The 18,685-nt window shown below is 38.9% G+C and overlaps 1 protein-coding gene across 2 annotated transcripts in view; it reads right to left on the bottom strand.

The window, feature by feature from the left end:
* The window catches only part of SPATS2 (spermatogenesis associated serine rich 2), a 137,318-nt gene that overhangs the window by 68,748 nt on the left and 49,885 nt on the right, over positions 1-18,685 (bottom strand). For both annotated transcript variants that reach the window (XM_021091602.1, XM_013988258.2), the window contains exon 2: positions 10,250-10,501. In XM_021091602.1, the coding sequence (XP_020947261.1) occupies positions 10,250-10,274 (25 nt within the window). In that variant the 5' untranslated portion in view covers positions 10,275-10,501. The remainder of the gene's footprint in view (positions 1-10,249; positions 10,502-18,685) is intronic.

Below are 18,685 nucleotides of genomic sequence, written 5' to 3'. Positions count from 1 at the left end.
AACTCTACACAACCTAACTAAATGAGAACTATGCACATGCACAGGGGAGACCCAAGAGGCCAGTGGAAAGTAAAATCTAAGCAAACTTGAGATCTGTCTGAACTTTGAATGCGCTCCTCAACGCATACAGATCAACTGGAAGATCAATACGTTTGAGATCTTTGAGAAAAACCTTGGTCAAAATCAATAGCTGACCACTAAACATTGCAGACATAGGGACAACCCTTAAAAAGCAAAGCTAAAAAATAAAAATTAGAATTTAAAAATGTACATATATATTAGTCCAGACTAATTTTTTTTTTTTTTTTTTCATTTTGGCCACTCTGAGGCACATGGAGTTCCTGGGCCAGGGATCAGACCCAAGCCTCAGTTGTGACCAAAGCCACGGCTGCAGCAACACTGCATCCTTAACCTGCTATGCTTGGCTGGGGAATGAACCTGCAACCCAGCACTCCCAAGATGTGGCCAATCCTGTTGAGCCACAGTGTGAACTCCCAGACTAATTTTTTTTAATACCCTCATAAAATTAATAAGATTCCATAATAATACAATATATTATTTAAACTATCCACCTTTTTAAAAATCTTAAATAAAGGATTCACTCATACAAAGGAAAAAAAAAAAAAAAAACAAATGCCAGTCAAGAAAAACTTATTCTGAGAGGGCTCAGTTGGTGGACTTAACAAAGACTTCAAAATAGTTCACAGAAATACATTAGAAGAGGAGTTCCCGTCGTGGCGCAGTGGTTAATGAATCCGACTAGGAACCATGAGGTTGAAGGTTAGATCCCTGGCCTTGCTCAGTGGGTTAAGGATCTGGCGTTGCTGTGAGCTGTGGAGTAGGTTGCAGATGTAGCTCGGATCCCGCGTTGCTATGGCTCTGGCATAGGCTGGTGGCTACAGCTCCGATTAGACCCCTGGCCTGGGAACCTCCATATACCGCGGGAGCGGCCCAAGAAATAGCAAAAAGACAAAAAAAAAAAAAAACAGAAAGAAATACATTAGAAGAATTAAAGGAAAATATGGTCACACTGACTCAGCAAATAGAGAATCTAAATAAAAAACCAGAAACTATGAAAAGGAGCTAAAAAGAAAGTCTAATAATACCCAAATGAAAAATTTACTAGATAGACCTAATAGCAGATCTGAGATGGCAGAAGAAAGACTCAGTGAATTATAAAAGAAATCAACAGCCTGGTACAAAAACAGACATACAGACCAATGGAACAGAACAGAGAACTCAGAAATAAACCCAGATACCTATGGTCAATTAATCTTTGACAAAGGAGGCCAGAATATAAAAAGAGAAGTCTCTTCAGCAAGTGGTACTAGGAAAACTGGCATGTAAATCAATGAAACTAGAACACACCCTCACACCATGCACAAAAATAAACTCAAAATAGCTTAAAGACTTAAGCATGACACAAGACACCATAAGATTCCTAGAAGAGAACACAAGCAAACATTCTCTGACATCAACTGTACAAATGTTTTCTTAGGTCGGTCTCCCAAAGCAATAGAAACAAAAACAAAAATAAACCAATGGGACCTAATCAAACTTAACAAGCTTTTGCACAGCAAAGGAAACCATAAAAAAAAAAAAAGAAAAGACAACATATGAAATGGGAGAAAATGATTTCAAACAATGTAACTGACAAAGGCTTAATCTCCAAAACATACAAACAACCCATACAACTCAACAGAAAAAAAAACAAACAGTCCAAATGAAAAATGGGCAGAAGACCTGAATAGTCACTTCTCCAAAGAAGAAATAGAGCTGGCCAACAGGCACATGGAAAAATGCTCAACATCACTCATTATTAGAGAAATGCAAATCAAAACTACAATGAGGTACCACCTACCACCAGTTCAGAATGGCCATCATTAGTAAGTCTACAAATAACAAATACTGGAGAGGGTGTGGAGAAAAGGGAACCTTCTACACTGCTGGTGGGAGTGTAAGTTGGTACAACCACTATGGAAAACAGGACAGAGGCACCTCAGAAAACTAAATATAGAACTGCCATATGATCCAGAAATCCCACTCCTGGGCATATATCCAGACAAAGCTTTCATTCAAAAAGACAGATGCACCGCTAAGTTCACTGTAGCACTATTCACAATAGCCAAGACATGGAAACAACCAAAATGTCTAACCACAGATGAGTGGATTAAAAAGATGTGGTAGCTTCACAATGGATTACTACTCAGCCATAAGGAGAATAAAATAATGCCATTTGCAGCATCACGAATGGAACTAGAGACTCTCATACTAAGTGAAGTAAGTCAGAAGGAGAAAGACATATGATATTACTTATATCTGGAATCTAATATACAGCACAAATGAGCCTTTCTACAGAAAAGAAACATACTCATGAACATGGAGAACAGACTTGTGGTTGCCAAGAAGGACAGGGAGGGAGTGGAAGGGACTGGGAGTTTGGGGTTAGTAGATGTAAACTACTGCATTTGAAATGGATAAACAATGAGATTATGCTGTATAGCTCAGGGAACTATATCTAATCACTTGTGATGTATATATATACGTATATATATGTGAAATATATATATATTTAAAACTGGGTCACTTTGCTGTAGAGTAGAAATTGACAGACCATTATACATCAACTATAATAAAAATTTTAGAAAAGAAGATGTGGTACATATACACAATGGAATACTACTCAGCCATAAAAAAGAATGAAGTAATGCCATTTGCAGCAACATGGATGGAACTAGAGACTCATACTAAGTAAAGTCAGTCAAAAAGAGAAAGATAAATACCATATGATATCACTTATATCTGGAATCACTTACATTTGGAATACATGGCACAAATGAACCTATCTACAGAAAAGAAACAAACTCATGGACATGGAGAACAGACTTGCGGTTGCCAAAAAGGAAGGGGAAGGATGGGATGGACTGGGAGTTTGGGGATAGTAGATGCAAACTATTGCATTTGCAGTGGATAAGCAATGACATCCTACTGTATAGCACAGGGAACTACATCTGATCACTTGTGATGGAACATGATGGAGGGTAATGTGGGAAAAAGAATGTATATGTATATATAACTGCATCACTTTGCTTTACAGCAGAAATTGACAGAACATTGTAAACCAACTATAATTTTAAAAAAAAATTTTTTTAAAGAAATCAACAGTGATCTCCCTGGTGGTCTAGTGCTTAGAACTTGGTGCTTTCACCACTGCAGCCCCAGTTCAATCCCTGGTTTGGGCCTGAGACCTTACTTCAAGCTGCTGGATGCTGTGGCCAAAAAAAATTTAAACACATAATGAAAGAAATCAAATAGTCTGAAAAGTAGAAAGAAAAATTGAAAAAAAAACAAACAAACAGAGTCTCAGTTACCTATAGGACAACATCAAGCTTATCAATAAACATATAATAGGATTCCCAGCAGGAGAGGAGAGAGAAAGGAGCAGGAAAAATTTTTTCAGTGAAATAACAGCCAACATTTCATGAAATTCCCAAGACAGTCGTACTAAGCTGCACTACGTCAAACTGTTAAAGACAAGGATGTGGGTTCGATCCCTGGCCTCGCTCAGTGGGTTAAGGATCTGGGTGTTGGTGTAGGTCGTAGACGAGGATCCCGAGTTGCTATGGCTCCGGCGAAGGCCGGCGGCTACAGCTCCAATTAGACCCCTAGCCTGGAACCTCCACTGCCATGGGTGCGGCCCTAAAAAAAACGAAAGACCAAAAAAAAAAAAAAAAAAAAAAAAAAAAACCTAAAGGAAAACCCTTTGGGAAGAAAGGAAATAAAACTAGACAGTATCTCAAATCCAGAGGAAGGAATTCAGGGTACTCAAAATGGAAAATACCTGGGTAAACACAAAAGACTATAAGACTATGTATACATATTTTTTCCTCCTATCTTCTCCACATTTGTCCAAAAAGCATAAAATTGTTTAAAGCAATAATTATGACATGATATTGTTATAATTATAACATGATATTGTTATAATTATCACATATAGTTATATATAGATTATAATGTGTGTGAAAATAATAGGACAAAACAGGAGGAGAGGGGGGAGGGATATATTTGGAGTTGGGGATTAACATATACACACTAGTATATAAAAAATAGATATGTGGGAGTTCTCTGGTGGCCCAGTGGGTTAAGGATCCGTTATTACCACTGCTGTGGCATGGGTTGGATCCCTGGTCCGGGGACTTCTGTATGCCACCGGTGTGGTCAAAAGAAAAAAAAAAGGTAAGCAACAAAGACCTCTTGCATAACACAGGGAACTCTACTCAATATTCTGTGGTAACCTACATGGGGAAAGAATCTGAAAAAGAATGAATATGTGTATATGTATAACTGAATCCCTTTGCTGTACACTAACCTCTGAAACTAACACAACATTGTAAAGCAATTATGCTCCAATAAAATTAAAAAAATAAACAAAAACAAAAAACAGGAGGAGAGAAAATAATAACTGGAACAAAGTTACTATATTTTACCAAAATTAAGTCAGTATTAGCCTGAAGTTGCTTGTTAAAGGTGTACACTGCAATCCTAGGGCAATCACTAATAAAATAACTATTTTCAAAACAGCTTTAAAAAATCAGAAGAATTAATGCAGTGGGTCAGGTGCACTGCTGTGGTGACAGGTTGATCCCTGGCTCAAGAACTTCTACAGGCCGCCGGCTCGACCAAAAAAAAAAAACAAAACAAAACAAAACAAAAAAACCCATAGGAACTGAAACACATTAAAAAGTATGTTTAGGAGCTAAAAGAATGTATATATGTATGTGTGACTGGGTCACCTTGCTGTATAGTAGAAAATTGACAGAACACTGTAAACCAGCTATGATGGAAAAAATAAAAACCATTAAAAAAAAAAAAAAGTATGTTTAGGAGCTCCCATTATGGCTCTGGGGTAACAAACCCAACTAGTATCCATGTGGACTCGGGTTTGATCCCTGGCCCCCTCAGTGGGTTAAGGATCCGGCGTTACCGTGAGCTTCAGTGTAGGTCACAGACTTGGCTCGGATCTGGCATTGTTATGGCTGTGGTGCAGGCCAGCAGCTGCAGCTCCAATTTAACCCCTAGCTTGGAAACTTCCATGTGCCACGGGTGTGGGCCTAAAAAGAAAAAAATAAAAAGATATAATCTATGACCAAGTGGGATTTATACCAGGAATGCAGAATTGGTTTAACATGTGAAAATTAGTTAATGTAACACACTATATTAATAAAGGACAAAAACATATGATCATATCAATAGGTCAGAGTTTCTCAACCTCGGCAGGTTTGACATGTTAAGCCAAGCAAATCTTTGTTGTGGAAGGCTATCCTGGGCACTGTAGGATGTTTACAGCATCCTGGACCTAAACCCATCAGATACCAATGGCACCCTGGCCCCAAGCTTTGACTACTAAAAATATCTCCAGACTCTGCCAAATATCCCCTGGGGACAAAACCATGCCTGCTTGAGAATCACTGAAATAGCTGCAAAAAATACATCTGACAAAATCCCAATACTTATTCACGTAAAAACTCAGCAAGATAAGAAAAGAGAGGAACTTCTTCAAACTGAGAAAGGGCATCCAGGGAAAACCTACAGCTAACATCATACTTAATGGTAAAAGACTAAATGCTTCTCCCCAAGAATGAGAACAAGGCAAAGATGTGTGCTCTCTCACTTCTTTGCAACAATGTACTGGAAGTTCAAGCCCATACAAAAGGCAAGAAAAAAGAAATTATAATCATCTAGAATGGAAAAGAGGAGGAAAACCAACTTCATTCACAGAGGATGTGACACTGTATATTGAACATCTAAGGTATCTACCAAAAAACTACTTGAACTACTAAGTGAGTTTAACAACAACGAAAATCAAATGTCTTGCGGTTAAGGGGGAGAGGGGAAGAAGTGGGATGGACAGGGAGTTTGGCGTTAGTAGATGCAAACTACTGCATTTAGAATGGATAAGCAATGAGGTCCTACTATATGCAGCACAGGGAACTAGATCCAGTCTCTTAGGATAGACCATGATGAAAGATAATAAAGGAAAGGAAATGTGTGTATATATACACAAATACATATGAAAGACTAGGTCACTTTGCAGTAAAGCAGAAACTGGCATAACATTGTAAATCAACTACACTTTAATAGAAATAAATAAATAAATAAAATGTCCCATTCACAACAGCATCAAAAAGAATAAATCAGGAATAAAATTAACAAAAAATCATAAGAAGCCACTTGGTGGACTCTGAGATAGCTTCAGGATGGGGACTGGTCACCATCAAGCCAGGATCAGAGGCCTGGAACTTTCAAGCCCATCCTCCTATCTGAGGAGTAAGGGAAAGGACAGGAGTTAGAGATAAAAGTTAATCTCACGTCTATGTAATAAAACCTTGAAAGAAATCCCTAAAGTATGTGATTCAAAGAGCTTCCAGGTTAGTGAACCCACTCATGTGCTGGGAGGGTAATACACCTCAACTTCATGGAGACAGAAGCTCCTGCACTGGAGACCCTTCCAGATCTCACCCTATATATCTCTTCATCTGACTGTTCACCTGGATTCTTTGCGTGTGTGTGCACTTTTTTTTTTTTTTTTTTTTTGTCTTTTTAGGGCCGTACCCATGGCATATGGAAGTTCCCAGGCTAGGGGTCGAATCAGAGCTACAGCTGCCAGCCACAGCCACAGCCACAGCCACACCAGATCCGAGCCGAGTCTGTGACTTACACCACAGCTCACGGCATCGCCAGATCCTTAACCCACTGAGCGAGGCCAGAGATCAAACCCGAGTCCTCATGGATGCTAGTCTCTAGTTCATTAACTGCTGAGCGATGGTGGGAACTCCTGTGTGCGCTTTTTAGAGCCACACCCACAGCACACGTACGTGTTCCCAGGCTAAGGGTCGAATCCCCACAGCCACAGCAACGCAGGATCCCAGATGAGACTGCGACCAACACCACAGTTCACCGCAACGCCGTATCCTTATCCCACTGAACAAGGCCAGGGATCAAATCAACATCTTCGTGGATTCTAGTCAGGTTCATTACTGCTGAGCCACAATGGGAACGCCCTCAGCTGTATTCTTTTTTTTTTTTTTTTTTGTCCTTTTAGGGCTGCATCTACGGCATATGGAGGTTCCCAGGCTAGGGCTCAAATCGGAGCTGTAGCTGCTGGCCTACTCCAGAGCCACCAGAACGCCAGATCCCAACCTCGTCTATAACCTACACCACAGCTCACGGCAACGCCGGATCCTTAACCCACAGAGAGAGGCCAGGGATTGAACCTGCAACTTTACGGTTCCTAGTTGGATTCCTTTCCACCGCACCACGAATGGGAACTCCGCTCATCTGTATTCTTTATTACATCCTCTACTATGTACATAAAACAGTAAAAGCGGCTGTTTCCCTGAGTCCTGTGAGCATTATAGCAAATTACTGAACCTGAGGAGAGGGAAACAGAGGGTTGTAGCCACTTTGGACAGGATGGATGGCCTGGGAATCCTCTACCTGTAACTGGTGTCTGAAGTGGGAGCAGTCTTAGGGGACTGAGCCCTTAACCTGTGGGATTTAACACTAACTCCAGGGAGATAGTGTCAGAATTGAACTGAATCGTAGGACACCCAGCTAGTATCGGAGAATTGGCTGGTGTGTGAAAAACACCCACACTTCTGGTCACAGAAGTGTTATGAGCAGTAGGGTGTAAAAGAAACAGCGTATTTCCTTTTCATAACCTTAAAGTTACTCAGCAGTAAAAAGGGGCAAGCTACTGATACATTCAAAAAACACCAATGAACCTCAAAAGCACTGCACCAAGTGAAAGAAGCCAGCCACAAAACTATTAATCTGCTAATGCGAAATCTCTAGAAAAGGTAATATGAAAGAGACAGAAAGTAGATCACTGTTTTCCTGAGAGCTGAAAGCAGGAACTGATTGTAAACAGTTAAGAGTAAACTTTTTGAGGTAAGGGAGGTGTTTTAAAATAGGGTTGTGGTGACGGTTACACAACTGCATGAATTTACTAAAAATAGTAAATTGTACATTTACAATGAATGCATTTCATAGGATTTAAATCATACCTCAATAAAATTTTTTGCATTCCCTTTCTTTTTTTAAAATTAATAGAACTGTTTTGAAAAGGGCTTGGATGCTATAGCACTGTCAAATCACTATAAAAGAGTTTCTAAACACTCTCCATTTCTAAATAGTTCTCTGGTTCAGAGGTCACACTTTGAGAAGCACTGATCTGACTTCTGCTAGGTATGGGCTCAAAGGCTTGGAGCAATCAATAGTTGTAACTGAAACGGACCCTGATTTAATCCAAGCTATACAAGTTTAACCCCACTAAATATTTCATTACACAAGAAATTTACAAGTTTTACTAACATAGGAAAATATGGAAACATGGTCTTCTGTGGAATAAAAACAAAACTCATTACAAAATGACACTCAGTAAATGAGTTTTCACTATAGAACAATGAAAACTACCGGAGTATTGATCTTCTTAATGTATTATAACTAAGTTGATAAAGCAGTATAATTATTTGAACTAATAAAGCCCAAAACAATGAAATTTTAAATATATAAATGAATGAATGAAGTAGCATTTTATAAGTATTTTGTATCTCTTTTGGCTCAAATAACACATATTTTATACATATAGATTTGTTTCAGAGAAAGTTCTAATGACATACTTGTTTCCAACTAAGTGTAAATCCAGGATATGTTCAATAGAAATTTGTTAGCACTGAATCCCTACAATGTGATCTAAAATTTTATATTCATTTTATAGTAACTATTTAACCAATTAGAGAAAGTAATGATATTTTTTGTAGCTCAGGCAAAACACAGGCATGAAATAAACAGACTTCAGTTTTTAAAAGGCCAAAGCAATCTGCTGAAGTTAACTTTTTTAGGAAAAAATGCTAAAGTTCTTAAGTGAGATTTAAAACTTCTTAGTTGATAAATCTCAATCCACACAAGAATTCAACTTCTTCAGTAATCTAACCATTCCTCAGAGCTAAGATTTTCTTTACACGGATTTACAATACAATGAAACTACAGCTTTTAAAACCATAAGCAGCTCTGGTATACTGTGTTCTTATTTCAAAGTTTTTGATTTGCCAAGTCACAATTAAATTTAAAAGCATTTCCTTCATATTTAACATGTGAGACCTGGATATATAATTTTGTTTTGAATTAAAGAACAGTAACTGAAAGTTGCAAATTAAATTGAATGAGGGGGGAAAAAAAATCCCCAGTTACGTATAATAGTTCTAGTGCTATTAATCCCTTTAATTTTTTTTTTTTTTTTTTTTTTTTTTTTGGTCTTCTTGCCTTTTCTAGGGCCGCTCCTGTGGCATATGGAGGTTCCCAGGCTAGGGGGTCGAATTGGAGCTGTAGCCACCGGCCTACGCCACAGTCACAGTCACAGCAACAGCAACACGGGATCCTTAACCCACTGAGCAAAGCCAAGGAACAAACCCACAACCCCATGGTTCCTAGTTGGATTCATTAACCTCTGAGCCACGACAGGAACTCCTATCCCTTTAAATTTTTGCAGCTGTTCTTGGAAAGTTGAAAAAATGATTTCACATCTTTGTTGTCCTTTCCTCCTTATAACTATTCCTGACACTTCTTGACTCTTTGCACCTTACAGTTTACTTTATACAAAAAGCTAGAGGCATAATCCCGGAAGGAAAGCTAAAGAAAGAATTGACAACTGGAAGCATTTACTCTTGCTTCATTTCCTGTCTCCAAAGAAACATCAACTCACAGGATATAGAATATCCGGTAGTAAGTTATCTCCTACCACCCCCGTAACACTATGTTCACTCTCCGAAAAGTGCGCTTTTAAGATGTATTTGGCTTTCCGGAAAGTATATTACAACTTAATAAGTTTCTAAGAGTAGAAAAGCAATTGTTGTATGAATTAATACCCAAACTAGGAACACAAAAAGCTATTATCTAATATCCACAAACAGCTATGTAATTAAAGGGACAACAAATAAAACTGCGAATATTCCGTACTCTTCTAAAATGAACTGCAGTCATGAGAAAAAGATAAGTTACAACTATCCATAGTACTACACTGGGCGAGGGAAGGGTTCCACTCAAAACACATTAAGAGAACGTCTTTTAAAACTACATATAAAAAAAAAAATTAAAAAAATTAAAAAAAATAAAACTACATATAGATAGAAATGGTGACCATTACTCCACAACCATGCTTTTAACAATTTATGCCCACATGTGATCTTACCCTTCTGGTTTTGTTTCCTAGACATTTCAGGGTTTTTTTAATATCAAAAAATACAGAAGAAAAGTATCCGTTTGCCTTGTCTTCGTTCTGACTGTAGTTCTGACGTAACACAAGTCTGTAGTCGGAGGCGATACAAAATCCTGGTAATTCAAAATCCTGTGCCCTAGTTGTTGATCCCCTTGCCTTCTCTGGCTATCAACTTCTTGTCAGGAAATATCGTTGCAGACATTCATGTCTCTTTCCAGGAAGATTCTGGAAGGAAAACACACATACACATTCACTATTATAATAACAGCTGCTGGTACGAAATTTCTAAGAGGTATCCACAGGCTTTATTTTATAGTTTTTCTAAATGAAACGTGGAAAGTACTCTGGAAAGACTGTAGTTATGAAAAGCAGTATTTTGCTTCCTAAGAAACTTCAGTTTTAGAATCAAATCATCTTCTTAGTTCAGAAAGCATGTTTTCTTATTCTTATCTTGTATCTATCTCAAAAATCTTACCCCCATTTGTGCTTCACAAACTAAGATAATTACCTCTTATCATTCCCTAAGATCTCTTACTACTGCTCTTCCTGTTTAAATTAAGGGTCTTTTCCCTTCTAGAATTTCCTTTATCTAAATAACTTCTTCTCAGGTTTCCCAGCTCAAATATAGTTGAAAGAAACTTGAGGGGTGATGATTTGGGAGGGGAAAGCATTAAGGAAACAGTAACAAAATTTGAAACATCAAAATATGGGTTAGTCAATACTTCAGGAAGCTTCTATAAATTGCAAAGATGCATAATATTTTTCCATATTACTAAACATTTTAAGAATTCATGTCCAAGATTTCTGGGTAAAGAAAAACAAGAGGAGGACCACAGAACTCTTATACCTGGACACAAGATAGGAAAAACATTTCATAAAATGCAACCCAGGAAAGAAATGAGAGTAACCTTAAAAGAAATACTTTCCAACGTGGAAGGAGGAAAATGAAAAGGATGAGTAAATAGTATTGGGTGAGTTTCCAGAGTAAGAGCCTCTAGAAACCACTATGGGACCTCAGGAAAAGCAGGCTGAACCTCTGGGGCTCAACATCTTCCAAAGTATTGAACCATATTGGGAGAATCAGCCAAAGCCTATGGAAATACAGGGAATTTACCACTGTAGAGAGTAGGCCTGATAAAAAACATTTTGTGAGATTTTAGAAAAAAGAAGAGAATTCAAATCATCAAAAATGATTAAACTCTTCAATAGCAAGCTCTTCTCTACCTTCATGTCCTCAGCTTGAAAAGAGGATGAAAGTCAACAATCAACAACTAACCACAGCTGATGAGCAGAACTGGGTAGGGGGAGGTACCAAATTAGTTAGGAAACATATCAAGGATATTTCATTTTTACTCTTTACTCTGTCAAACAAAAGGTGTAAACAGAACTGTCCACACAGAACATAAAGATTAATTAAGAAAGTCACAACAACTATGAAATCTCCAATAATAAAAGAGAGAGTGAGAAAGAAGAAATTACCATGAAGCAGATGAAGATTCCAACCTGGGAAACAATATAATCCCCCCAAAACCAAAAGCAGATTCTCCCTTGAATACTTATTTGAATACTTCAAATACAAATTTTTTTTTTTGAAGGGCCTCGCCTGAAACATATGTAAGTTCCCAGGCCAGGGGTAGAATCAGAGGTGCAGCTGCCAGCCTACGCTACAGCCACAGTGATGCCAGATCCAAGGCACATCTGTGACCTACACTGCAGCTTGAGACAATGCTGGATCCTTAACCCACCCAGAGAGGCCAGGGACCCAACCCTCATCCTCATAGATACTAGTTAGGCTCTTAACCCTCTGAGCCACAACATGAACTCCCCAAATAAGAATTCAGATCAATAAAATAAGAGCTAGGAAATAAATGATAGAATGAATAAGAATAAACAGAATGAAAAGAAAGATGATTGTAAAGCTAAAGAAAAACTGAGAAACAAAACATTATCATTGTAGATTCAAAAAGATGTCAGAACAGCAAGAAACAGGATAAACAGGATACAGATGAAAATAGAACAAATGGAATGGAGAAAAGCTTTCAGAATTAAAAAAAGAGTAAAGCAATTAGAAGATATTAATAGAACATAAAAATGATCCAATATAAGGATAATTACAATCAATATAATAGACTCTAAAAAATAGACCCAATAAAGAGAACAGAAAAAAATTCACAAATATACGGAAAAATTCTCTTGAAATAAGGGATCGGTATCTATTCATTCCCTACCTCCAATCCATCAGAAGAAATCCTACCTGTTTCACCTGTTACATACACTAGAACTAGACCACTTCTTGCCTCCCTTGTCTAAGCCACGATCATTTCTTACCTGCACTGCTGTAATCAAGATTGTAATAGCCTAACTGGCATCCTGTGTCTTCTATTTAGCCACTCTCTTTTCTTTCTTTCTTTTTTCTTTTTTTTTTTTTTTTTTTGTCTTTTGTCTTTTTTTTAGGGCTGCACCTGCAGCACCTGGAGGTTCTCAGGCTAGGGGTCCAATTGGAGCCACAGCCGCCGGCCTACACCACAGCTCACAGCAATGCCGGATCCTCAACTCACTGAGTGTGGCCAGGGATCGAACCCGCAACCCCATGGTTCCTAGTCGGATTCCTTTCTGCTCCGCCCCAATGGGAACTCCCTCTGGCTTCTATTTCATATGGCTGCTTTTAAAACTGTAAAACTGATTATGTCCCAATTCTGCTGTTCAAAGTTCTCCGGCAGCTCCTCATTCTGTTCAAAGTAAAAACCAGAGCCCTTACAGTGAGTGGCCTAAAAGGGCGTATCTGCTCTAACATTCTGTCCCTATCCTCCCTTTATCTCTCTGACCTCACTTCCTGCTGCTCCTCCCCTCAGGTACCCCACGCCAGCCACACTGGCCTCTTTACTCTCCCTTTTATAACCTAGCTATGTTCTCCCCTTAAGGCCCTTAAGGTGTTGCCTCTGCCAGGAGTGTTCTCCCCGCAGATATCTACAGGGAAACTTCCTCACCTTCTTCAGGTATTTTCCTCAAATGTTACTTTATCTGTGGTTATTCACGAGAAACTCCTTGGGGTAAGAACAGAGAGAGACTGTGGCACTGCCTAAAGCTACTCTCATTACCCCCAGATCAGTGAGAATGGCAGTTCTACTGAGTTGGGAAAAGTCATGAAAACCAGCAGCTTCACTGACAGAGAGGGCTGACAGTGACTTAAGGGAAAGCACAGAAAAACCCCATGCCGGTCTGCATTGTCAGTAGGAGTTTACATTCTTGGCGGCAAACACACAAGCAAGACAAAGGGCTCAGCTGGCCTGAGGTTGCTGTCATAGTTAATGCAGGCAATGGACCAGCAGACTAGACCAAAATTTTAAGAAGAAACCTGGAAATGAAACTATGGACCTTGTTATAAATGCATACACAGGCAGAAAAGACACAAGAGGGCCTAATGGAAGCAAAAGTTAGGGCAGACTTTTAAACCAACTCAACTTTGGAGGAGCTTCCCCAACACACACAGATCAGCAGGGAGTAGAAGCTTTACTGGCTCAAAGGGTTCAGCACAATCTTTGTGACCTGTCATTAACGGACCACTAAGCAATGCAGATCCAGGTATCACTCCAGGAAGCCAGACTCAAAAGTTTAAACAGAAATTAAAACAAAAACAAAAACGAAAACTGAGCAGATAGCAGCAGCTACACATCAAGGAGAAAGAGTCCACAGATTTAGTCCAGGCGAGTTACTTAAACAATAACAAAGCAAAACAACCCTCAAAGGTGGGGGGGGGGGACAATACAAAATTGCTACAATATATTATATAAAACGTCCACAATTTTAAATTTATGAGACATAAAGATGCAAAAGGAGTTCCTGTTGGGGCTCAGCAGTAACGAACCCTACTAGTGTTCATGAAGACTCAAGTTCAATTTCTGGCCTCGCTCAGTGGGGTTAAGGTTCTGGCATTGCCATGAGCTGTGGTGTAGGTTGCAGATGTGGCTCAGATCCTGTGTTGCTGTGACTGTGGCATAGGCAGGCAGCTACACCTCCAATATGACCCCTAGCCTGGGAACTCCCATATGCCCCAGGGACAGCTCGAAAAAGACTGAAAAAAAAAAAAAAGAAAAGAAAAGAAAGTGTGACCCATACTCAGAAGGGAAAAAAGACCCCACGTGATTAAAAACATTCCCCAGTAGGACCAATGTGAGACTTAGAAAACACAGTGCTTTTTTTTTTTGTCTTTTTGCCTATTTCTTGGGCCACTCCCACGGCATATGGAGGTTCCCAGACTAGGGGTCCAATCGGAGCTGTAGCCACTGGCCTACGCCAGAGCCACAGCAACTCGGCATCTGAGTTGTGTCTGCAACCTACACCACAGCTCACGGCAACGCCGGATCCTTAACCCACTGAGCGAGGCCAAGGAGCAAACCCACAACTTCATGGTTCCTAGTCGGATTTGTTAACTGCTGAGCCACAACGGGAATTCCCAAAGTGCTTTAAAAGACTAAAGAAAATCATAAGACCAATGCCTCAAACAAATAGAAAATCTCAACAAAAAGACAGAAATAATAAAAAAGAGCCAAAGAGAACTCTAGAGTTGAATACTAGAGCAAAAGGGAAAAAATAAACCTGAAAAAAGAGTAATAGAAATTATTTAATCTGAAGAGAGACAAAAGAATAAAGAAAAACAGCCTCAGAGACCTGCAGAACAACGTCAAGTGTACCAACATACATCAACCAGGAGTTTCAGCAGAAGTGGACAGAAAGGACAGAAACAGTGACTAAACCCAATACAAACTGATTTTTAAAAACATTAACAGCAGGAAAAAATAAAAAAAAGAAAAAAGAAAAAATAGAAAAATAAATAAAATAAAATTAATTAAACTTAAAAATTAAAAAAATTTTAAAAATAAAAATAAAAAAGAAAAGAAAAAATAAATAAAAAAGAAAAAAGAAATTTAAAAAATTTTTAAATAAAAAATAGAAAAAAAATTTTAAAATTAAAAAAAAAATTAACCTACAACTGGTCAGAAGAACCATCTTTAAACAGTCTACAGGAGTTCTCGTCATGGCTCAGCGGTTAACAAATCTGACTAGCATCCATGATCCTTAGCCTTGCTCCGTGGGTTAAGGATCCAGTGTTGCCATGAGCTGTGGTGTAGGTCACAGACGCAGCTCAGATCCCATGTTGCTGTGGCTGTGGTGCAAGCCAGCAGCTACAGCTCCAATTCAACCCCTAACCTGGGAATCTCCATATGCTGTGAGTGCAGCTCTAAAAATAAATAAATAAATAAACAGTCTACAAATAACACATGTTGGAGAGGATGTGAAAAAAAGGGAACCTTTCTACACTGCTGAGGGAACATAAATTGGTACAACCACTATGGAAAACAGTATGGAGGTACCTCGGAATACTAAGGATAGAGTTATTATATGATCCAGCAATCCCACTCCTGGGCATATATCCTGACAAAACTTTCATTCAAAAAGATAATGCACCCCTATGTTCATAGCAGCACTAGTCACAATAGCCAAAACATGGAAACAAACATCCACCAACAGGTAAATGGATAAAGATGTGGTATATAAACATATATATAGATAGATAGATAGATAGATAGATACACACACACACACACACACACACACACACACACACAAAGGAATACTACTCAGCCATAAAAAATAATGAAATAATGCCATTTGCAGCAACATAAGATTATCATACAAAGTGAAACAAGTCAGAAAGACCTTATGATATCACTTATATATGGGAATCTAAAATATGACACAAACGAACCTATCTTGAAACAGAAACAGATTCACGGACAAAGAGAGCAGAATTTTGGTTGCCAAGGGGAAGAGGGTTGGGTGAGGCATGGAGTGGGAAATTGGGGTTAGCAGATGTAAGCTATTATACATGGAGGGGATAAATAACAAGATCCTACTGTATATCACAGAGAACTATATTCAGTGTCGTATGATAAACAATAATGGAAAAGAATATATTTTAAAAGAATGTGTGCGTGTGTATATATGTGTAAAACTGAATCATTTTGCTGTATAGCAGAAACTAACACAACATTGTAAATCAACTATAAAAAAAAATTAACCTACGAATTAAGAAGCTCAAGGAACCACAACTGCAATAAATGCAGGGGTCCACACCTAGACATACAGTAAAACTGATGAAAGCCCAAAACAAAATCTTGGGTGTAGAAGGAAAAAACAATTCATCATTTACAGGAAGCAAAGGAACAACTAGTGGCTAACCGCTCATCAGAAATAAAGAAGTCTGGAAGGCAATGAAATGACATGTTCAAAACGCTGAAAGAAAATATTTTCAAGCAAGAATTCTGTATGCATAGGTCTCAGCTGCAGCTCGGATTCAGTCCCTGGACCAGGAGCTTCCAATATGACATAAGTGTGGGCATAAAAGTAAATTAAAAAAAAAAAATTCAATATCCAGGCAGCTAAACTTTCAAAAATGAAGGTGAAATAAAGACATCCCCAATGACTGTGAGAATCCATTGACACCAGATAGTAATTCGAATCTACACAAAGAAATGAAGAGCACATGGAGTTTCCGTCATAGCGTAGTGGTTAATGAATCTGACTAGGAACCATGAGGTTGCGGGTTTGATCCCTGCCCTTGCTCAGTGGGTTGACGATCCGACGTTGCCATGAGCTGTGGTGTAGGTTGTAGACACGGCTCGGATCCCGTGTTGCTATGGCTCTGGCGTAGGCCGGTGGCTACAGCTCCGATTCGACCCCTAGCCTGGGAACCTCCATATGCCACAGGAGCGGCCCAAGAAATGGCAAAAAGACAAAAAAAAAAAAAAAAAAAAAAAAAAAAAAAAAAAACAGAAATGAAGAGCACAGGAAAAAGTAAATGTATGGTTAAATATAAAAGAATGCATTTTTGGAGTTCCCGTCGTGGCGCAGTGGTTAACGAATCCGACTAGGAACCATGAGGTTGCGGGTTCGGTCCCTGCCCTTGCTCAGTGGGTTAACGATCCAGCGTTGCCGTGAGCTGTGGTGTAGGTTGCAGACGCAGCTCGGATCCCGAGTTGCTGTGGCTCTGGCGTAGGCCGGTGGCTACAGCTCCGATTCAACCCCTAGCCTGGGATATGCCGCAGGAGCGGCCCAAGAAATAGCAACAACGACAAAAGACAAAAGACAAAAAAAAAAAAGAATGCATTTTTAAAATTTTATCCCCTTCAATTAAAAGACAAGATTGTATAAAGCAACAACACTGCATATCATTGGGTTTATAACAAATATAGATATATATGACAATAATTGCACAAAGGAAAGAAAAGCTATTTTACAGAATTAAACTAGTACAAAAGTAGACTGTGCTAAGATGCATTTTAGAATAACCAGAGCAAACACTAAGAAAATAACAGGTAAGACTGCATGTTACAGACCCATTCTTAAATTGGCTCAGTGGGGAGTTCCCCTTGTGGCTCAATAGTAACGAACCCGACCAGGATCCATGAGGACGAAGATTTGATCCCTGGCCTTGCTCAGTAGGTTAAGGATCCAGCATTGCTGTGAGCTGTGGTGTGTGGCAGAAGAGGCTGGGATCTGGTGTTGCTGTGGCACAGGCTGGGCAGCTACAGCTCCAATTCAACCCCTAGCCTGGGAACTTCCATATGCTGCAGATGCGGCCCTAAAAAAAGACCAAAAAAAAAAAATTAAATTGGTGTAGTGTACAACCAACTCAGTCTTTATTAAACAAAATATATGACATCAGGTGTTTCTTACTGAAAAACAGTGTTGAGTTTCTATTGAGTTTTTCTCCAGCTATTGTTAAGAGTGGTAATTGTTCCTATTTTGGGGAGAAGAAAAAAGAGGCCCATAAAGTGATGATATCCAGAGCAGTGTTTCACTCTTAATGTACTTAAAGTTTGAAGACATAAAGCGCATCTGATTAAATAAGAAAAAGAAAAAAACTTTAAAAATTACTATTTTCAAAAATTTTTAAAAAGTTGCTAAACAAAAGACAACAGCAAAACAAAATAATTAAAATTATACACTAAAAAAAACTATTTAACACAAAATAAGGTAATAAATGAGGAACAAGAAAACAGAAAAGACAAATACCAAAATGGCAGAGAGAAATTTAACTATGTAAAAATTACATTAAATATGAATGGATTAAAGATTCCACTCGGAGTTCCTGTCATGGCTCAGCAATAACGAACCTGACTAGTATCCATGAGGATGAGAGTCTGATCCCTGGCCTCGCTCAGTGGGTTGAAGGATCTGGCGTTGCCATGAGCTGTTGTGTAGGTCACAGATGAGGCTCGGATGCTGTGCTGCTGTGGCTGTGGCATAGGCTGACAGCTGCAGCTCCCTAGCCTGGGAATCTTCCATATGCCCAGGGTTCGGCCCTAAAAAAGACAAACAAACAAAACACACACACACAAAAGACAT

The sequence above is a fragment of the Sus scrofa genome, chromosome 5, assembly GCF_000003025.6.
Source record: "Sus scrofa isolate TJ Tabasco breed Duroc chromosome 5, Sscrofa11.1, whole genome shotgun sequence".
Lineage (NCBI taxonomy): Eukaryota > Metazoa > Chordata > Mammalia > Artiodactyla > Suidae > Sus > Sus scrofa.
The sequence above is the reverse complement of the archived record's forward strand: the minus strand, read 5'-3'. Positions and strand labels throughout refer to the sequence as shown.